The sequence below is a fragment of the Tenebrio molitor genome, chromosome 5 (assembly GCF_963966145.1).
Source record: "Tenebrio molitor chromosome 5, icTenMoli1.1, whole genome shotgun sequence".
In the NCBI taxonomy this organism is placed as follows: Eukaryota; Metazoa; Arthropoda; class Insecta; order Coleoptera; family Tenebrionidae; genus Tenebrio; species Tenebrio molitor.
Window position 1 is genome coordinate 2,255,865 of NC_091050.1, and position 20,326 is coordinate 2,276,190.

General features: G+C 38.7%; 2 protein-coding genes across 11 annotated transcripts in view; both read right to left on the reverse strand.

Annotated features, from left to right (window-relative positions):
- SoxN (SoxNeuro) overlaps nt 1-20,326 on the reverse strand; it is a 212,283-nt gene that overhangs the window by 30,060 nt on the left and 161,897 nt on the right. For all 10 annotated transcript variants that reach the window (XR_011159914.1, XR_011159913.1, XR_011159908.1 and 7 more), the window contains one exon: nt 2,518-2,582. The gene's annotated coding sequence lies outside the window, so the exon portion shown is untranslated. The remainder of the gene's footprint in view (nt 1-2,517; nt 2,583-20,326) is intronic.
- Nucleotides 11,813-12,936, reverse strand: LOC138131858 (fructose-1,6-bisphosphatase 1-like). Its single transcript, XM_069049107.1, has one exon. It carries the CDS (start codon nt 12,861-12,863, stop codon nt 11,853-11,855), a length of 1,011 nt encoding a protein of 336 aa, XP_068905208.1. The 5' UTR covers nt 12,864-12,936; the 3' UTR covers nt 11,813-11,852.

Consider the following 20,326-nt stretch of genomic DNA (forward strand, 5'->3'; position numbering starts at 1 on the left):
CCAAGTGGGTTAATTAAATCACGCCAGAGCTATCTCTGTCCTCTTCCAGCGCAGGCATCGGCCCATCACGACTCAATTTTTCCAGGAACTCGGTTACGAAACTCGTGAAAATAATTGTTCGTCCGAAAAGTTGATTGATGTGCGATTACGTTGTCACAGTGCGGCACGCACGGCCAGTGGCGTAGGGGAAAGGGCAGCGTTTTCCCACCGACACGCACATTCGATAATCGGCAAAAATCGCTCCGTCCATAAAGTAATCATAATCGTGCAGCCTTGTGTTTTTTCAGGTGAAGGAATATGAGATCGCAGGAAATAATGGGTAGGTAAAGCGAGTGTGACGGATCGGTCCGAGTTCTCATCCGTTTAAGAACATCGGAGGAAAAAAGCGGCGCTGGAAATAATTCCGATTACACAGACAAATCGCTCTATTTGCACAAAAACTCTTTTTGAGAGAAAACGGGGATTGAGTTATCAACCACCGAACGGGGGCCAAGTGAGTCGGCACATTTTTCGACAGACCAGTTTCCATTTTTCAATCATCCTCGAAAAATTTTACTAACAAACTATGCACTGAAAAACTTTTGAAAGGTCACAAACCAAATACAACTTTTTTTAAATAAGTGAAAGGACCAGTTCAGGACGCTCATTTTATTTACTTCTTATTAGGATTTTTTTCAATAATTACAAATAATTTTTTTCTGATTTTCCAATTACTCGAACGTAATTACGTGATTGATTTCGACGTTCTTGACAAAATTTTCCAGAAATCAATTATTTCTTGTTTGTGGATTATTGCGTCAGAAGTCAGAATAATAATAAATTAGATTTTTTGTGTGGACAATGAGTCAATTTTGTAATTTGCTGTAGGTACATCAATACTAATTATTATGATTAGTAGTGAAATAATTATTACGTAACAAAGTAACGATCAAAAAATGTCTACGTAGATGGTAAAACTACAATTTTAACTAAAAAAATTTGTCTTAAATACCTACAAATTTTAATTAACAAGAAATGAATAAAAATGATGTTCAACTATTAGAAAACATCCTTAATGAAGTAGGTAAGTGTTCCTGCGGAAAAAAAAAGAAATCTGATCGCTGATCAATTTTTTATACTTTATTTTATTTTATTTATCCAATACAATTTTTTTCAGTTGTTTTGAAGACACTTCACAAAGATATGCAACTAAAGATATCTTTACCACAATTTTTATAACTTTTCAAAAATGTTATAATTATCAAGTTTCATCAAAATTCATTAGATCGCAAAATTTGTATGTATCTATGTATCACTTGTCCGCTCATAAGTAAAGAATTGCTGAATAGATTTGATTGGGTCTTCACAAATACTTAGAGTGTTTCTTTACCTTAGGTTTTAGCTCACAAGGCATTCTCTATCTTGACAGGGGCAAGCCCGGTCATCGGTCAAGTCAGGTCCATCGAGGTGAAGGTGATGATATACAGCATGTAATACTATAAAATATAATTTGGATATACAGGGTCATTATAAATGTTTCTTACATCTAGATGGCTGTTCGCTGTGTGTACACCAACTACTTAGATGAAGAAGCATTTTTTGACAATCTTAAGCCAGCAGAAAAGCTAATGCATTTTGTAATTGCTCCAGCTACGAAGAAGTTTTGCTTGTCTAATAAAATTGAAAAGAAAATAGAAAAGCTTGACCAAATGTAGCCATAAAGACCATTTCATGATTTTCCAAACATTTTAGATTGAACTAGCGTCAGCCAAATACAAGTTGACTTGTACTAATGTTGCAAACATAAAAATAAGTTTCTACGGTGGAACTAAGAAAAGATGCCGTTCGGTTTCAAAGCGCACCGGAAGCATTTCGGTAGAAATTCCCTACCGTGGGCCGGATCCTCGAAGCGATCTCTTCCCGAAGGTCTGGTGCATGGCTTTGGCGATTTTGCTCCGACGTGGTTGCAACGACAATGCTATCAGTCGAAAATTCGCAATCAGCGGTCCCGTTTAGCACGGCGTGTCACGAGGGGGAAGCTTCAACAGGTTCTTTCTTTGAATCGAAAATTCTCGATAGATAACAATCGGAATTGAATAGAAATTTACATTAGAACGGTTTTGTTTCCGCACACAATGTACCGATGTCAGCGCAATCGATACTCGCGAACGTACGCGACAAAAGACATCGACAATGGTCCGTGTCATTCGCAGGACCAAACAAGCGCCATTGTTACGAGGTTTGCACGGAAAATACTGTTGCAGAATCTTGTTGTTCTTTTCCTAAGCGAGCGGGCCAACGAGAGCGACAGGGAGAGATAAGGGCGATACGCGTGCCGCACCTGCCAATGATATCTCCAAATGTGGAGGAACACTTATCAATCCGAAACATGTGCGCCGCTCCGGCTTCCGCTCTCAATTCCGATCACGTTGGTACGCATGTGTGGAGAGGTTGGCACCACTGGAAGAGAAACCAGCGACACCAAAAGGAAACGACAAACTCGGAACGATTTGGTGTTAGGATAGGAAGAGTATTTACCAATTGCTCCCGTCCGGATTGTCAGTCATGTCATCTACTCCTAGATACATCTCGGGTTGGCAGACCTGAAACGAAGAGACCATCAAGAGTTGAAGAACAAGACAAAACATGTTAGATAGACGGTCAAGTTGCGGTTTATTTTAATTTTTCTCGTCGCCGAGCGTTCGTACTCGTATGTTTGCGCCGCTGGTTCCAATTATTGGTCAGTGTAATTTTTCACGCGTTGCGTAATTAATTGGGACACGTGTCCACCACGCAAAAACAAAACCGAAATAATCGTGTGGAGGAAAAAAAAATCCGATCTCTCTCGGCTCGGGGACTAATTATCACCTTCTAAAACTGTCTAAATGATATTGTCTGCGTGCAGAAGAGAGGCGATGATGATGGAGGTGGGAAAAAAACGATAATGTGAAAATTAAACGTGCGGTCTCGCATATGCCATATGCACAGCATTTAATGGCGTTCCTAAAACGTGCACCGAGAACCGCGCGCTACAAAAAGCCTAGCAATATGCAAAGTCAGCGTTATTAACAAGGTGCAACAAACTAGTCGAGCGGACAGAGGCGGCTCGTGGGGGCAACGGGAATGTTAATTGTGTTGTAATTATCGATCCGGAGACGGCGAGAGAAAGGAATTGGTTCGGGATTTTCGAGATGAAAACTCGGCTAATTTTTTATGACGGATAAATTGTTCTCGCAGGTGATGTAAGAGGAGCCCGCATTTCACGCCACGATCGAAGATGGAAATGTCAGGTGGCAACGAAAAATTCCGCTAAATCGGAAAGGAGGAATTTCGTCGGTGAGACTTTCACGACACCGGTAGTAATGTTGCTAGAAAATGGGCAACTGGTTTAATTAGATTGATGATGATGACTACCACTTCTGCAGCTTTCTTCTGAGACCTTCCCTAATAAATTCAATATTCTCGCATTAATTTTATTTTTAATGTGACTTGGTGATATTTTTATATTACATAATTCCAAAATATAAAAATGAAAATGCAGAAAAGAAATCACATTTTTTTCTAAAATGTCTTAATCTGATAAAGATTACCATGTTGATATACTGACAATAACCTCCTTTGGTAGTTGGTGGGTGGATGTTTTGAACATAAGTTCACATTAAATTATATTTTTGTCTCGATTTTACTTTGCAAAAATATTAAAGAACGTATTGAAACATTTAAAAACAATATTTACGAAAGGATTCAGATACCAGGGAAAAATTACATTTACAAAAATAGTGATTACAAAAAGTTGCAAGATTTGATTATGTCAAAAAACTAATAATTCTGTTTTTTTTAATCTTTTAGAAAATTAATCTTCCGAAAGAAAGAAAATTTAATAAATTACAAACATTTCTTTGATACATTAGATCCAAAAACTATCATAGATTTGTTAAATACGTTGTAGATTAACAAGTTAGTGACATTTGATTTTAACAATCAATAAAAGGCGTTTTTGGTAATTTAGTTAATTATTTTTATTTTTGTTAGAAAAAAAAAAAATACAGATCCGCGTCAGTTTTCGAAATCCAATATCATATTGGATGTATCGGGTGTTCATTTAAATTTCCGGTCAAAGTAGGGGTTGAAGAGTCGATTGTGAACGCACTAGAGATTACGGATCACGGATCAGCTGTTTAAATCTTAAGTTTTTACACAAGTGGTGCGTTCACAATCGACTCTTCAAGGCTAACTTTGATCGGAAATTTAAATGAACATCCGATACCTCATGGCTCCATCACTGTTTGAAAAAAAAATATATTACATATTATTATTATAAAAGAGGGCGTATCGGCATCGACGCCGGGTTTATTTCTCATTACGATTATTTGCATCAAGTAATGGTAATTCCTTTGAAAGCACTAGTTAGCTATATTAACATTCATTTTTTTTCGCACTTTCATGCGACTTTACGAATTATACAGGGTGTCGCAAAATTGACGTATTCCAAGTCGGGAGTTTTGTAGGGAAAAATCTCAGGAATCTCGAAAAAATAAAATTAAAAACTATAGGGGGGGTCTTTACAAAGATATATGGGTCTGAAGGTTCAAACTTTTCATCATGTTTTCTTCAAATAAAAAATATAAATGGTTGACATTCATTTTGAAATATGGTGAGGATGGTTATGTAAAATATTAAAATATAAATGAAAAACAATTCTTGAAAAAACAGCTTTATCTCTAAAAAATAAAAGTTTTATTTTTCCAATTTTTGTTCAAAAGGGAAGTACAACATAGCTAGAATATTAATCAGGTACTTTTGAACTAATATTGGCAACTTCGATATTTTTTTCAAAGTGACAGGATTTTTTTTTTGAAACATTTTTACTTGGTCAACAGGATGTCCCCTACTAAGCCCCGAACTCGGAATACGATAATTTTAAGACACCCTGTAGATTATACTTAAATCAAATAATGAAGTTACGAAATATACTTATGTATTTAATTTACAATGGAACCCATCTAAAAGCCGACCGGGTGCGATGTTGCTTCATCTCACTGATAGAATGATAATGGTACCTTTACAGTTGTCATAAAAAAGCTGCTTTGTTGTGTTGTACTTCTGTGAGTATGTACCACATTTATTTAATTTAGTGCAATTATGTTTATCCAACATCCAACAACAAATATTACAAAATATCAAAGATTTTTTCTTGTTTTTTTGTACTGGACGAACCTGTCGCTGTCACGCCGATTAGCCCCGCAGACCGTTCCGTTTCCAATAAACCGTTTTTTCATCGTTCCGATGGCCTTGCAGTGACGTATAAAGGCGGTATCAAGTAGTTTTCGATTTCCACGCGGTGCGATGGTTCGCACCTCCTGCTGGGGCTCTCCGTAATTACCGACCGAGTGATTGACGATGGCCCTCGGTCGGCTCGACCCCAGGACCGGATCAGAACGCGGCGAGCCGACAGGGCTGGAACGCGAGGAATTCGCCCGACGCGCCCCTCTGTCAACCAGCGCGATCGCAGGAATAGAAAAGGGCCGAAGGCGGCACCTTGTGCGAGAAGATTTGTTGTTTCTTGTTGGTGCACGATTGCTTTCTGCAATCCCATCGGCACCCCACCCGTGCTATCTCTGGATCGATCTAAATAAGTACCAAACATGCAGTTTGATGAGTTGTTCTGGTTACGGTTAGATTATGGGTAGGTGTAAAACTCCAACCTTCTGTCGATGACTCGGCTGTTCGGAACACCATCAATTAAAAGTAACCCGACAGCTGCGCTCGAAGAAGTCGCGGCCAGCTCGCTACGAGAACGTCATCGTGGTGCAGCCCACAGGTGACGTCTCACACATGTCATACCCAACGATACGCTCGCATTGTTTTTAATCCATTAATTAATGGAGGTGCTGAAGACCTCATGTCAGGGCTTATTTACGCCGCAGGCCTACCGTGACCGAACCAGAAACAATTCAGCCACTGGGTCTAACATGGTAATTGACCGAATTCGGAAATGGGACCCTTTTGAACATTTTGAATTTGTTACGAATTGCCGATTCGACACGCCGCGCCGAACTAGTGCAAAAACTTAGAGCTTGCACCGTTCTTTTGGCCTACCACGGTACTACCACAGCTGCTGCTAGTTACAGCGTTTTTATTAAAACGGTGAAACAATGAAGAATAAAAAAAATCATCCACGAAGCACGCGAAAACAGTAGAGGTGATGTCAGCAAAACTTGACAAGGCATCGTAGCCGAAAGCTTAGCGCGTTGCTTTGCATTTCGACGGTGCCAGGTTCGAATCCCAGAGCTGGCAGAGTTTTTTCATATCATCAGTACCACCACAAATACCACCAACTGATCGTCATTTCGAACTCTATCGTAAGGTAAACCCATACTAGATCAACTTCCAAGGTGGTTGAAAAAAGTCAAGGAATTCCCCAGCAGGCCTCCCAAGGGATGTGTCCTTTAGGACACCTTCATGTGGTCTTTCTGTCTAGTTAGACATGTAAGGTGTACCCCAGCTACGTTTTCCTTTTTGGCGTCGGCCCTTCCATTCACAATTTTGCAGTTCAAAGTTGTAGTGCAGAGGTTGCAGCAAACCTTTCAGTTTAATGGTGCGGTGTAGTACCGAAGTACCGGTCGGCTTTGTGTGTGAAATTTGAATGAATTCGGTGTCGGTCCCAACGGGATGTTGCGAAAGCTGTGTCATTGAAAGCTCGACCAGCAACAAAATCTCGTCCATGACACGGCTCATAAACACTTTTGCCATAGCTAAACGTTAATACTTCTCGGTAAAACACACGTCTCCAGCCGGGCAAAATCCGAACACCTGTTTCAACACCCATCAGCACTCATAAATATTAAAGTCCCGACCAAAAAAAAAAAGAACGAAAGGAGTCGAAATCACTTAGGTTCCCGCTCAGCCGTCCCAACATATAACTTTTTTAATAAAAATTACGCCCCCCATAAACCGTTGATAGCAGCAGATTCCAGCTTAAGCACCCTCTTCGGGCGGCCTTTATTGGACGATTTACGATTTGTTGTTACAACTGGGCCCGGATTAATCCGAGTTATTCGGAAAGATGGCGGCGTTATTTTCGGCCGGAATAAATTCGCGCATTGATAGTTCCAACGTACAACAACATTCGCTACATACTTAGCATTCATGGATTATTTATTGCGCATAAATTCAGAGACGGACCTTTCTGCTGAAGTGCCGTTCGAACCGGGCAGACCCCGCCGTGTAATGTGACAACAGTAAATCTTGGATATTGCAGATGACCACCACGAAACCGGCAGTCGTTAACCGGACTCTTTAAAGCGCTGATAATGTGGCCACACTCGATCTACGAGGGCGGCGGCGTGGGCGGGGGTCAAAGATAATGCATTTTACGTTTTTTCTCTAAACGAGGAGGAAACATTTTTTCCAAAGAGTACAGTCGGATAGGTTGACAGCTAATGCTGCATTAACCTGGGCGTGGCGCAGGGATCAACACTGAATCCATTAATCTTTCTTCTGTTTATCGATGATCTGCCCTTACAGGGAATAAAAGGATTTTCAATTATCATTGCAAATCACGTGCCAGTTGCCATTTATGTCGCGACCTTGCAGATATTCATTTGCTTGGAAGTCTGTTCTATTTGAAAAAGGGACAAATTCAGTATTATTTATTTTAAATCATAAGTTCTAGCACGACTCAAATAACCAAAGCTTCGTTTACGAAAAATTCTGGAACCTAGTTACGAAAAATATACAAACTAATTATTAGAGTACAACAGGCAAAATATCTGTTGTCACGATTGTTAGCGCAACATAAAAAATAGACAATGTGATGTCTTCGTTCTGGCATTCAAAAGCAATTTTTTTCTGTATAAAATGACAACGACAATGATCAAAGAAAATATACTTATTTACCAAATTGTCATCATTATGAAAAATAATAATAATAATAATGAAATGAGAAGCTTATTAAGTTATTTCTTAAAATGAAATTCCGAATTTTACAAAATATTCAGTTTATCCCGAAGAAGAGGTTTTGCAGGGTTTCTGATTTTACCACAGAAATTATTCTGTGTTTAGCATTTACGTTGGTGAATCAGATTTCAGTGGAAATTTTTCCTGAAACTACCTCGTCCAATCTGCAGCCTTCAGGTCGATTTCCAAGAGACTGCAATTAATAATAAATCCAAGAAAATACTAAAGAGAAAACACTGCGAAGAGTACAATTGAGATTTTAAGTTTTAAATAATAGAAAATGTTTAGTTTTTGTTTCCTGGGGATAAATTTTGAGGTAAACGTCCGAAGCGTCGCTAAACAAGAAGATAAGAGCCCGTTCGGCCATCATTTTCGAAGTGTTTCGTGAATGCGATCTCTCGCAGTCCTGTAACAAGGATACAATGGCCATCACCATTAATGATATCTCTATCAGATGGCAGGTGGCAGTGACGGTCAAAGGTCGCGACGAGGTCTAAGCGGCACCTTGATGATGCCGAGCCGCTGGAATCTGTGGTCTCATTGTGTTATTGCATTACTTATCACCGGTTTATCTCTGCGAGGTGAGAGACTTTTTACGACACATCCCGAACATATCGATCGAGTCCGCAGGAGAGCCATTCCTGCTGTTCCGGAACGTAAATAATTAAACGTTCCTGCTACTCCTCCGCAACTCTGGCGTTTCGACGTCTGTTTGTCCGAATCGGCGCATAAATTCGTCGAGTCTTCGCAAAAAGAGCAATAAACAAATTCCAAAAAAATCCTTTACAAGGTCGGAAAGAAACGCCGCCGTCTCCGGATCCTGCGTCAGTTTTTGCCTTGTCCGCCATAAATTAGGCCGATCGGAGACAAGCCGAAAGGATCTCCACTCGAATCCTTGCAGGCAATCACGGTGATGTATCTATTTGTCAAAGCAGACTCGCCCGGCCGAAGAGCAATTGCGGTCTCTTTTTATGTTTCCGGTCCACCGGAAGTTCCGCTCGGCTACCGGTCGATATATCTACGTGCAGTTGCAGATTAACTTCCTGTTTCCTGTGCCAAGATTCGCGTTTTAATGACGCGATTTTTGTTTAACCGGAACGTAATTGGGGCTCCGCAGCGCAAGCCGAAAAGGGAACACCTTGCTTGGTGGGGCTTTGATCGGCGATACTTCAAATGTCATCGTTAACATCAAAAGAGGGACCTATCGATGATGGATGCAGATTCTACAATCGCACTTTTGACGTCTGCGGATTCAACAACGCGAACCACACAACACGGTACTTGTCAGTACCTCCAGTCATTCGAATCTCATGAAATACTCGTTTACTTTGTTAAAAAATGCCCAAAAATTGTATTTTCCTTATATTCCGGGAACCTATCTGCATTATTATTTTTTCATGATTAAAATCATTGTTCCAAAAAATTAATACCACGTCATATTTTTGTTTTTATCTAAAACAGATGGAGTTTTATGTTCTGGTGTATTAATTTTGAAATGTTTGTAAAAATTCGTGGTTCCAATAAATTATGTTCAACGCACGTAAAACTTGATAAACTTGCCACATACATTTTCGTACATAGTTGCCATATTTCTCCACAATCATACTGAATCACCCAATAGATGATATAGTCCAATTTTTACCCTTTTGAAGTGACGTCACGATTTCCTTCCTCGCTTTTTCTTTATTGAAACGACAGAAACAGAAAAAAACAAAAAAAAAGTCACGTTTATTTATTGATGGTCACTTTGAGGTTATTTTATGCTCCTGTCAATTTGACAATTTTTAATTTCTTTCACTTATTACATTGATTACGAACATAACCTTTCGAAGTAATTGTCAACAAATTTGACACATTTATAGTTATTTATGATCAATTCAAATTTGTTTCTGATCCTAGCTCAAACATACGTAAAGTTATTAGATAATGACGTCTTCGCAAAAGGGTAAAAATTGGATTATAATAGCGAAGCCAAAAATTAAAAGAGTCCAAGATAGGAACGGTGACGATACAATTCTCATTTTTCTCTTTCTTTCTAGTTTAATTGGTATCCAACGAAACTCAAGTATGTATAATAATCTGTTTCAAAATCAAAAATCCACCAACACTGCATTCTACCTCGAAAATACAACCAACAACGTCGCCAACTTTTGTTTTTAGTGTGTTTGCAAGCGTCAGAAAAAAGTGGGGTTATGAAAGAAAACTATTGACAGTCATTTAGGTCGTAATTCGTCGTGTTTTTTTCTGTTCTCATTTTGTTCTGTCACTCAAATGTTATGATATGGGAGCTACCACCTTTTTGTAGATACATAATAATTCTTTTGTGTTACGTAAATAAACTCAACAGTTCAATGTCAAATTTTGGCGGGAGGTTGGGCCAACCCAAAAAAAAACGAAACTTATTCTAGGATTTCCTTTTTTCTGCCAACATAATTCAACAGGTGGTGGATTTTTGATTTTGAAACAGAATTATATAATCTGTTTCAAAATCAAAAATCCACCAACAGTGCATTCTACCTCGAAAATACAACCGACAACGTCGCCGACTTTTGTTTTTAGTGTGTCTGCAAGTGTCAGAAAAAAGTGGGGTTATGAGAGAAAACTGTTGGACAGTCGTTTTGGTCGTAGTTCATCATGTTTTTTTATTCTCATTTTATTATTACTCTCAAAAAGTATGATATGGTAGCTAAAACCTTTTTGTACTATTCCGGACACGGAATCTTGGCCAACATTTTTTTGACATTTCTAAAAAAAATGATGTAAACCAATCATTAGTGTCATCAATAAATGACAATTATTAAAAATCCCTTTGAAGTTTTTCTTGTGACATCAAAAAAGCAGAGAAATGGCATTATTGAGACAAAAGTTGGGTTATATTCAATAAAGGCCAGTTCACACATATTTGTCAGTTAAATGTCAGTTGTGGCCAAGATTCCATGTCCGGAATAGTACATAATAATTATTTTGTGTTTCGTAAATAAACTCAACATTTCAATGTCAAATTTTGGTGGGAGGTTGAGCCAACCCAAAAAAATTAAACTTTTTCTAGGGATTTCTTTTTTTCTGCCAACATAATTCAACAGGTGGCGGATTTTTGATTTTGAAACAGATTATAGTTCATTTTTTCTTTAAAACAATTGTCACAGTATTGTCATATTGGTATGAGCCACTACTTATTTGATGGTTATTAGGTTGGCAACGTAAAATGTCAATTGTATGTCAGCCATTTTGATGTAACATTGCTTGTGCCCCTCTACGCTTGCGCCACTGAATATATGCCGTTCACGATTGTTTTAAACACGCAGGAGGCCACGATATTTTTTTGTTAGATTGGCGTCAGGTCCTGTCATATGACGTTTCGTTATTAAATATTCGTCTTGTTGTCAATTCCCTAATTGATTCAATGTAATTCAATTATAACCTAAAATAGATTTATTATGCCAAATCACAATATTGCCAACTAAAATGTCAGATTTTCATAGACAGTCCGAATTTGAAACAATCGTGAACGGATAATATGTTCAGTTTTATTTTTCATTATCATTATCGTCTTTATTTCTTGTCTTTTGGTATAAAATTTGCTTACATCTGAAACTTTTCTGACTTTTGAATATTATTGACATAACCTCAAATCTGATCTAGGGAGATTTTACGATACTGGTGTTCCGAAACGAAAGGCTTTAGGGTGGTAGCCTGGTCTTTGATTAGTATTGGAGGGAATTTTGACATTGACAATTGTTTAAAAAAAGACTGTAGTTCTATTCACTTGTCTACAAATTGGTGTCAAATCCCGACTTACAATTGTCAAAAATGTCACGACACCCAATCGATTCTCTGCGTATTTCGCAGGACAACATATTAAAAATAAAACAACAATTTGTAACGAATTTATTAACAATCATCCAAAACTGGACTCACTTGCTGGTAATACTGTGCTTTCGAAAGCCGGCCACTATTTCCTCGACGTCGTCTTTAGAGCCGAGAAAAATCGGCGTTCTCTGGTGAATACTCTCCACTTTGACGTCCAGAATGTTGACCGAACCGGTGTGCGCCAACCCCCCAGCTTGACTCACCACAAAAGCCATCGGTTTGCATTCGTACATGACCCTCAACTTCCCATTGGGAGTGTCTTTGTTCGCCGGGTACATAAATATCCCTCCGTGCTTGATGGTTCTGTGGACGTCAGCCACCATGGAACCCACGTACCGCAACGAGTACGGTTTTCCCTTGGGGGGAAATTTCTTCTCCAAGACAAACTCCTTAACACTGTTTTCCCACTGATTCGCATAACCCTCGTTTATCGAATAGATGCTACCCTTCTTGGGAACTTTGATGTTCTTGTCGGTCAGCAGAAACTCTCCGATTTGGGGGTCGAGGAGGAATCCGTTGACTCCTTGCCCCGTGGACAGAACCAGCATGGTGGAGGTGCCGTAGAGGGCGTAACCTGCTGCTATAATCCTATTCCCGGGGTGCAAAGCGTCTTCTACGGTAGGAATAAGTTCGTTGTCTTTGACCATAACCGCGAAGATCGATCCGATGGAGATCAAACAATCGATATTGGTGAAGCCGTCGAGAGGGTCGAACGCCACGATGTACTTGCCCTTCTTGTCCTTGTCCACCTCTATAACGTGCTTGTTTTCTTCGGAGATCATGATCCCCACAGATCCCGACGCTGTCAGGATGTTGATGAAGATCTCGTTAGCCAGAGCTTGCAGTTTCTTCGGCTCTTTCGTCTTGGCGTCGCTGGTACCGAACAGCGTCAACCCTGCCCTCCTGACTGCAGTGCTGACGGTTTTTACCACGATTTGGATGGATATCAAGAGATCGGTGAATTCGCCGGTGGCTCGCCAGTACTTGCTCTCTTCTTGCAGGATGAAGCGCGTGAAGGTCAGACAATGGGGGTCCACAGACGCAGAAGCGCTCATGATGGAATCGCTGACATTTGGTCACTTGAAGCCAGGGTTCTAGATTTGTACCGACTGATCGTCAAGGTTTCAAAATTGTCCCGATATTAATAACAAATCGACGCGCAGAGAGGATGACTTTTAAAATGCTCGCTCAACCGATAAACCACACTTTCCGATCTTGCAGACTCATCAAATACTGTTTTTAGATATTCAATTATAATCTTTGATGTTTTAACACGTTTTCTTCTGGAGGCGAAGAATGACAGCTAATTGCTTTGTACCAGAGCAGAGCCAGCGCTCTTCAACCAATATTTTGTCAACACGTTGCCCGTTCTCACAGTGTGACACCTGTTCAAATGCCAAATTAAGTAAAAACGGAAACAATAAATATCAGTTATTCCATTTCTAACGTTCACGCAGGTATCTGGGTACGCCATCTAGAGGTCAGCACCCATTTCCGGTTTTTATGCAAAACCACAAATGTGAAAAGGGTGTCAGTTTAATTGATTCGGCTCGTAATGGGCAAATTCGCATAGAGAAGTGTTAAGAACAGGCAGAACAGTCAGTAGGATTGGGTCGGAGACGGTGCCTTGAGATTTTTGTAAATTTTGGTCGGAGGGATGCGTCGTCGAGTGAGCTCGCAGAAAGGGGATGATAATTAACCGATCCAGAATGGTCCTGCTTTCAGCTTCTGTTTCCGCCGAATCCAAAGCGATAATGGGGCGATAGTCTGGGCGGTTAATTTGAAAATTCCGATTGCGACAATGGCAATTGTGGGTCGGGGTCCGGCTCGGCGACAATGTGGCGGGTCCATGTAGCCGCCCCCAGCCCTCCGTGTCCATCAGAGCAAGCACCGGCTAGATGCACGCCTATTATCCCATACGCATTCCCGGCTAACGTGATCAGCGATCATTGCGCTTACCTGCTTTGTTATCCGCTGTTTGCATTCGGTAACGAGCTTTGGGTCCGGTGGAGCTTTTGATGTGGTCCGCGGTTATTTCGTTACGTTTAATGTAATTGGCCTTCCCTCCGCGAATTATTATTAATTGGCGAATTCCGGCGCGTTATCGACCGTAATCCGGGACGCCTAATTACAATAAATTGACATTTTCGAATGAATCCCTCGGCCCCCGTTCCAGCCGGATTGTTGCAAAATTCCTCAAACGCGAAAGACGCCTCCAAGCAGGGATCGGGGCTTCCCGGGGCCGCTAATGGGAGTTGCCAGGCGACCTGCAAACGATTCAATAGCGACTTCCTCTAATTAGCGCACGCAGCATCCGATTTGGCGCACCACAATCGCTTATATACACACTTTGGATAGTGGTTTTAGGCGGTTTTGACGGGGGAGGACGACACTCGGGGCTATTACTGACGAGTTACGTCGCTTTGCGCCACGCTGGATACGCTGATGCGAGGGGGCGAACTCGCAGAGGGTGGATCCCGGACCAATTCTGCACGGCAAAACTTTCACAACGTCCGAAAAAATTATTTCATTACGTTTACTCAAAACACGCATCACTGAAACGTCTTTCGGTCTTGTTAGAGATTTTTTAAAAAAATTTTTGTTGTACCACTTGTAAAGTTGGGATTTCGAATCAGTGCGTGCACGTTTTCCCATCACCAACAGTAAAACGCAATATTAAAAGTTTCCATGTAAATTATTTTCAGGAAAAAACTCTAAAAACTTTGTTGGGGATAAGTTGGGGCCGGCTCAACAATACCGGGTGAGTCAAGTTTTACCGCCCGAGCGGTAAAATAATTTTTCACTGAGAGTCCTTTCAAACTTTTAGGATAAATTTGGTGTCATTAAAATCAGGAAAACATCACAGGTTTTTGAAATAAATGGAATTTGATGCAAAATTTAACTTTTATTTATTATTAAATTGGGCGGTCAGTTCTACAAAAAAAATTGGCGTAGGTTGTTTATGGTACCCTTTAGGGGCTTAAGAATTACTAGAAAAGTTGTCAACAGATGTTTCCCAACAATGAGATATTTATTTATGACTCTGTAGCTGTAAATCTTGGTCATTTTTCGCTCTTACTGTTAAAATTGGAATAATTCAAAAACGAATAATTTTCTTTTGATGTGAATTTCGTAAATATGTTCTTTGAATTAATTGTAAATTGTGAGCGTGTACGAAAAAAAAAGTTTTTTTGCTCAAAATCGATTTTTAAATTTTATGGCTCTGAATGAAGTGACGGAAAATTGATTGCACACATTTGAAGCCTTATATTAAGGGAATGTAAAGTTTCGTAATTTTTATTAATTTTTTAATAGGGTTAATCGTGCGGGCGGTAAAACTTGACTCACCCGGTATAGACACAAAGTGTTTGCCTTCTTACCACAGTATTTTTAATCTTGTTGAAAAAATGTATCGAATGGCGAAAAGAAAAAAAAATACTGTAATGGTTGGCATGGGTTGGCTACATTAAGAATTTTTGTTTTTTCATTTATTGGGGGTGAAATATTTCTGTATTTCATCGGCACAATCCTTTAAAGTGACGATTTCGTACTCAAAACAAATTTATCGACTTTCTTTGAAATTTTAACAAAACCAGGTAGAAGGATAATAATACATACACAATATATGTATACAGCGTGTCCAAAAAGTCTGGAAACACCTAAATGAAAACGTAACGCATAATTTTTGAAAAAAAATTTAAAGACAGGTCAATTAGTGTTTTAAAAAAGCTTTCTGCTGATATTTTCTTTTTTGTCTTTTCGATAACCTTAAAAAAGTTATTATGTTATCAAAAAATAGGTTTTTTCAGGAAATTTCTTATGTAAATTGAAAAATTTTTTGACCGTCGGGTAGACAATTAAAAGATCTATTAAAAACGGTAGTAAAAATGGGACATTGCTATTTTAAAAAACCTCTGATGACATCATAACTCTTTCAAGGTCATCAAAAACAGCAAAAAGATACCATCAACAAAAAGCTTTTTGAAAACGCTAGTTCACCTGTTTTTGCGTTTTTCTCGAAAATCATCGAAAATCATTCGTTTCTATTTTATTGGGGTGTTTCCAGACTTTTTGGACACACTATATATAAATACGTATACATAGATATAAATACACAATCTTTTTTAAAGGGCGGGAATTGTAAAAGAAAAAAAATGTTTCACCGTACAAAATAACAAAATCGCTTGCACGTGTAATTAGAAAGGGAGGAAAACAAAGTGGAAAGGGAGATGGTAGAAAAGCCAAAGGGGTAACGATAATACCATTACATTTTGGGGAAATCAAATACTTATGGGAGAAAGAGTGAATGAAGATTTCAAACTCATTAGAAAGGTTTTGGAAATTCAAAGAAAAATAAAACATTTCGTATATTTAGAAGATTAACAGATTTGCATGTGCAAAGGTCAAATTGTTCAGTTTCCGTAAAAGCATTTCAAAGCCATTTACGTTACTTCAGGAGGGGAGTGATGATGTTTGAGAGCATGATAGAGAGTATAGTGATGTACGGGGAAAAGATCTGGGGATGAAAGGAACAAGAAGAAGTAGTGAAAGTGCAAAAGAGAGAGGTGCTAGGAGTGGACAGAGAAACGCCAGGTTACATAGTGAGGAATGGGCTGAGAATGAAAGCGGGAAAGGGAGCGGCAAAATTTGAAGACAAAATGGATGGAGAGAAAAGAAAAAGCACGGAGAAGAAGGAGAGAGAAATACCATGAGAGAAACGGGTATGCCAGTGAAGAAGTGGAAAGATTAAGAGCAAAAGAAAGATGGATAAATATAGAGCTGAGTGAAAGAAACAAAGAAACAACCAAGAAAGAAGGAAGGGAAAGAACCAAAGAAACCAGATACAACAGAAAGTATGAGAGGTGTATGACAGAGGAAATTCCGGAGACTCTGGGGAGAGAGAGCGCAAGTGAAAGAAAAATGATGGCGAGATTTAGATGTGACAACGAGGAGAGAGAAAACAGGTATTGGATGGAAGGGGTGGAAAGAACATGCAGAATGTGCTATGAGGAGAGAGAGACAATTAAGCACATGTGCCGAAATGGAAGAGAGGAGAGAAGGAAAGGGAGAAATACTGAATGAAGACGGAAGGGAGATAAGATGGATGAAAGAGATAGAAGAGGGAAAGGATAGAGAAAGAGACGAGGGATGAATTGGAAAAAATGTTAATTTTTGGAATTGTTATTTTTATGTTTGTAATCAGGAATCCATTTTTTAACATCGTTAACACTTTATTAAACTACACGTTTTCACTTTTTTGTTGTGTCTAATAAAATTGGCAATTCACTAAAAATAATATTAAAATTCGGTTGTTGTCATAGACATCACAGTTTTCCGCATCAACTCCTGCGATGCACGTCACAGCGTCACGCTTTAGTGGTGACGTGTACGCACCGTTTGGAAATATGTATATATTTTTCCCATTTCTTGATCGCTAACCGTTCCATGTTGGCGCGAATCGCCTTTCTCTCCATTAGTCCCGCAAGACCTCTTAATCATGACCACCACAAAGAACGAGTACTTCATTAAACATCAGTTAAGTCCTAGTCTGCCACTGAAAAACAATACGCTCGTTCGGAACTGCATCGGTACTGCGTGGCTCCGCCGTTAAAATTAATAGTACCGTGAGTGGCGGGACACTTCTAATTAAGCGATTCGATAGTCCTAATCATCTCGCCTGATTGATGCTGATGCTCGGTAAACGTAACAAACAGTGTAAGAAAACCCCACAAGTCCGATGGTCATTAACACCTCTGCACGGCCTCACTTTTGACACGGACAAATCACGGATGCCATACTTGTTCTTCATCTGCGGATGGATTTATCTACCGTCAAGTCCCAAAGCACCGGCCATTACCGACTCGCTTTATAAATTTCATCGTACATCACAACACTTTGTAGTTATTCCTGATTAATAGAGCGATTTTTTATTCGAGGTCTTAATTAGAAACCGACGAGGATTTAGTGAGCTTGCCCCAGGTGCGCCGTCTATGTGTTTAACGACGGGTTAGGCGCGCTACACACGTTGCGCCTCGATTAGCGCGTCACGTGGTAACGACACTCTTGACACCAGCTCGCAACGTGCAGACCGCGTCGCTCTCGTGGTGGCTCAAATTGCGAGAGCGCCAGTTTCTTCTTCGTCAAATGTCATTGCAACGGACCGAAAGTTAACAGTGCATTTCGCTCGAACGCACCTCGATCTAATAACACGAGCGGTAATTGATTTTCATATAAATATTGTGTCAGTGCCCACTTGATTTGCGCTAATGTAAAACGACGTCTTGCTATGACTGATTAAGGCCACCACGCTACGGCTCAGGAAAGGAAAGGAGATCTTGCGAGGCGGAAGTTACAAGAAGCTGCAAATTAAGTTAAAATGAGAATGGGGTGATTATTATATGTATTGAAAAATTTTAAAGGACAAGAGAGAATCGAAAAAATATTAATATCAAAGAAAAACAGAAATGAAAACAGAGCTAAAAAAGAAACTCAATTAAAAAATATATAAATACAGCAAAAAAAAAAGAAAGGAATAGGAATACAAAAACACTAATGTAACTAACTAATCATCACAAATAAATGTCAAAATGTGAAAGACTTGATAAAAAATGTAAAAAAGAAATAAAAGCGTAGAATTATAGCAACGTAAAATTAATGATAATACATATAAAAAAACTCTGCTTTTAAAGGAATTATCATTACTGGATAAATAATCCATAATGATAAAGAAAAAAAAATTAAAAAACAAAATAAAAATAAGGACAAACAAACTGTAAATAAAAGATACAGTTGCAAATAAATATGTAATTTTAAGAATGGAGAATCATAAGAATATGTCCAAAATGGTGAAGCTGAGTAAATAACCAAACAAAAAATGAAAATCAATTTAAAACAGAATACCTACCTATTTATTTGAAAAAAACATGTTATTTAGACTAGGAAGTGATTTAAGAAAATGAAATTCTTATGTTTATTTTATAAAACTTTAAATAGAGCTGTAATAATTTCTTTTAAAAATTATTTAGTGAATAAGTAAATTTTTCAACACTTCTAGTTTGACTCTAAATGACTCCAGCTCTGAAATATTATTTAAATAAAATAAAAAATATTTTTTAGTCGACGTTTTCAGTTTTCATATACAGATTTTTCACTGGTTTATCGCTCCCCCTTCGCGCAGATAATTCCAAGGTCACAGCCCATGAGAGAATCCAACACCTCTAACACATTGTATACATTTATCAGTTTCAAAGAAACTACATACATAGCCGCCAAAGGCTCCAAATCGCTGAAAATCTTTAAAATTAGCTTGACGTTTCGTTTTGACAAGTTGTCAAATTTATCATAATCCGTTCACACAGGAGAAAATTCTCAAATTCTGGCAGTGTCGAACAAAAAATATTTTTTACTGAAAAAAGAACGTCGAACTTAATCTCGTTTAAAAAGCAGCAGAAAACGATAATTTGATCTTTAAAAAATAAAAGAAACATTAGTAAATGTCACTTTATCATTTGAAAGTTGGAAATTAACAAATTATCTTCATAATATGTATTTACAAAAGTAAAAGTAATGAGAACACACTTGGTTTAGTATTAAGTACCTAGTACACATCTACCAGCTGTCCAAATCATTAGTTTTCACGAGCAATTAAGGTATAGTGACACAAATGCAATAAAAATAAATAAAAAAGTGTTGCTTAGAATTTTCATTGTTGTAAAATTATTTCCGATACAGGAACACCAACAGTTAAATAATATTTGGAGAAACAATCACAATTATTAAATGATAGTAGCTTTCATAATAATTTGTTTCATTGTTTGGTAAATTACACCGTGTATACAACAAAACTTAACCAGTTTAGAATTTGTTTGTTGATGTTTCAATTTCAACTGAAAATATTTTTGTAACTTAATAATGTCAACGTGTTCAATTTGTTTGTTATCATGTTTTCAACTCGTCCGTCTAAAACCTAAAAAAAAAATCACCCAGTCACTGTGTCAGGAGTAAACTATAATCTCAATTTCCTCTAATTTCGAGAGCGATGTAGTACCACAACAGATCTAATCCTTAATACATATTCATTGCTAATTTCTTTTCCGACATTTTTCAATGACAGTGCGAGAACACCTCATCGATGATAAAATCTCCACGACGCTGTGCTTGTGACATAAATAACACAGTACTCTCTACCAGGAGGTACCACGACCGTTGAAAAATCTCCTCCTTTTCACTTCCTTTGTACAACAAGCGGGAAAAATCGTCAAATTCGTTGAATAATTTTTGTCCACCGCACACGTGGTCACTTGCGGTACTGCTCGGTACCCACGCAATGTGGCACCAACGTCCAAAAACAAACAGGTGGGTCGTTCTTATTAATCCCACGAGTCGGACCGTCGGACAAGCCGTTTAATCAGCACGACGATAATCCAGGAGGCAGTGATATATGCCCCAAAGACGCAATTACGGCCCTGTTGCATAAAAAGCGTCCTCCCCAACTCCGAGATTAATTAAACCTCGAGAG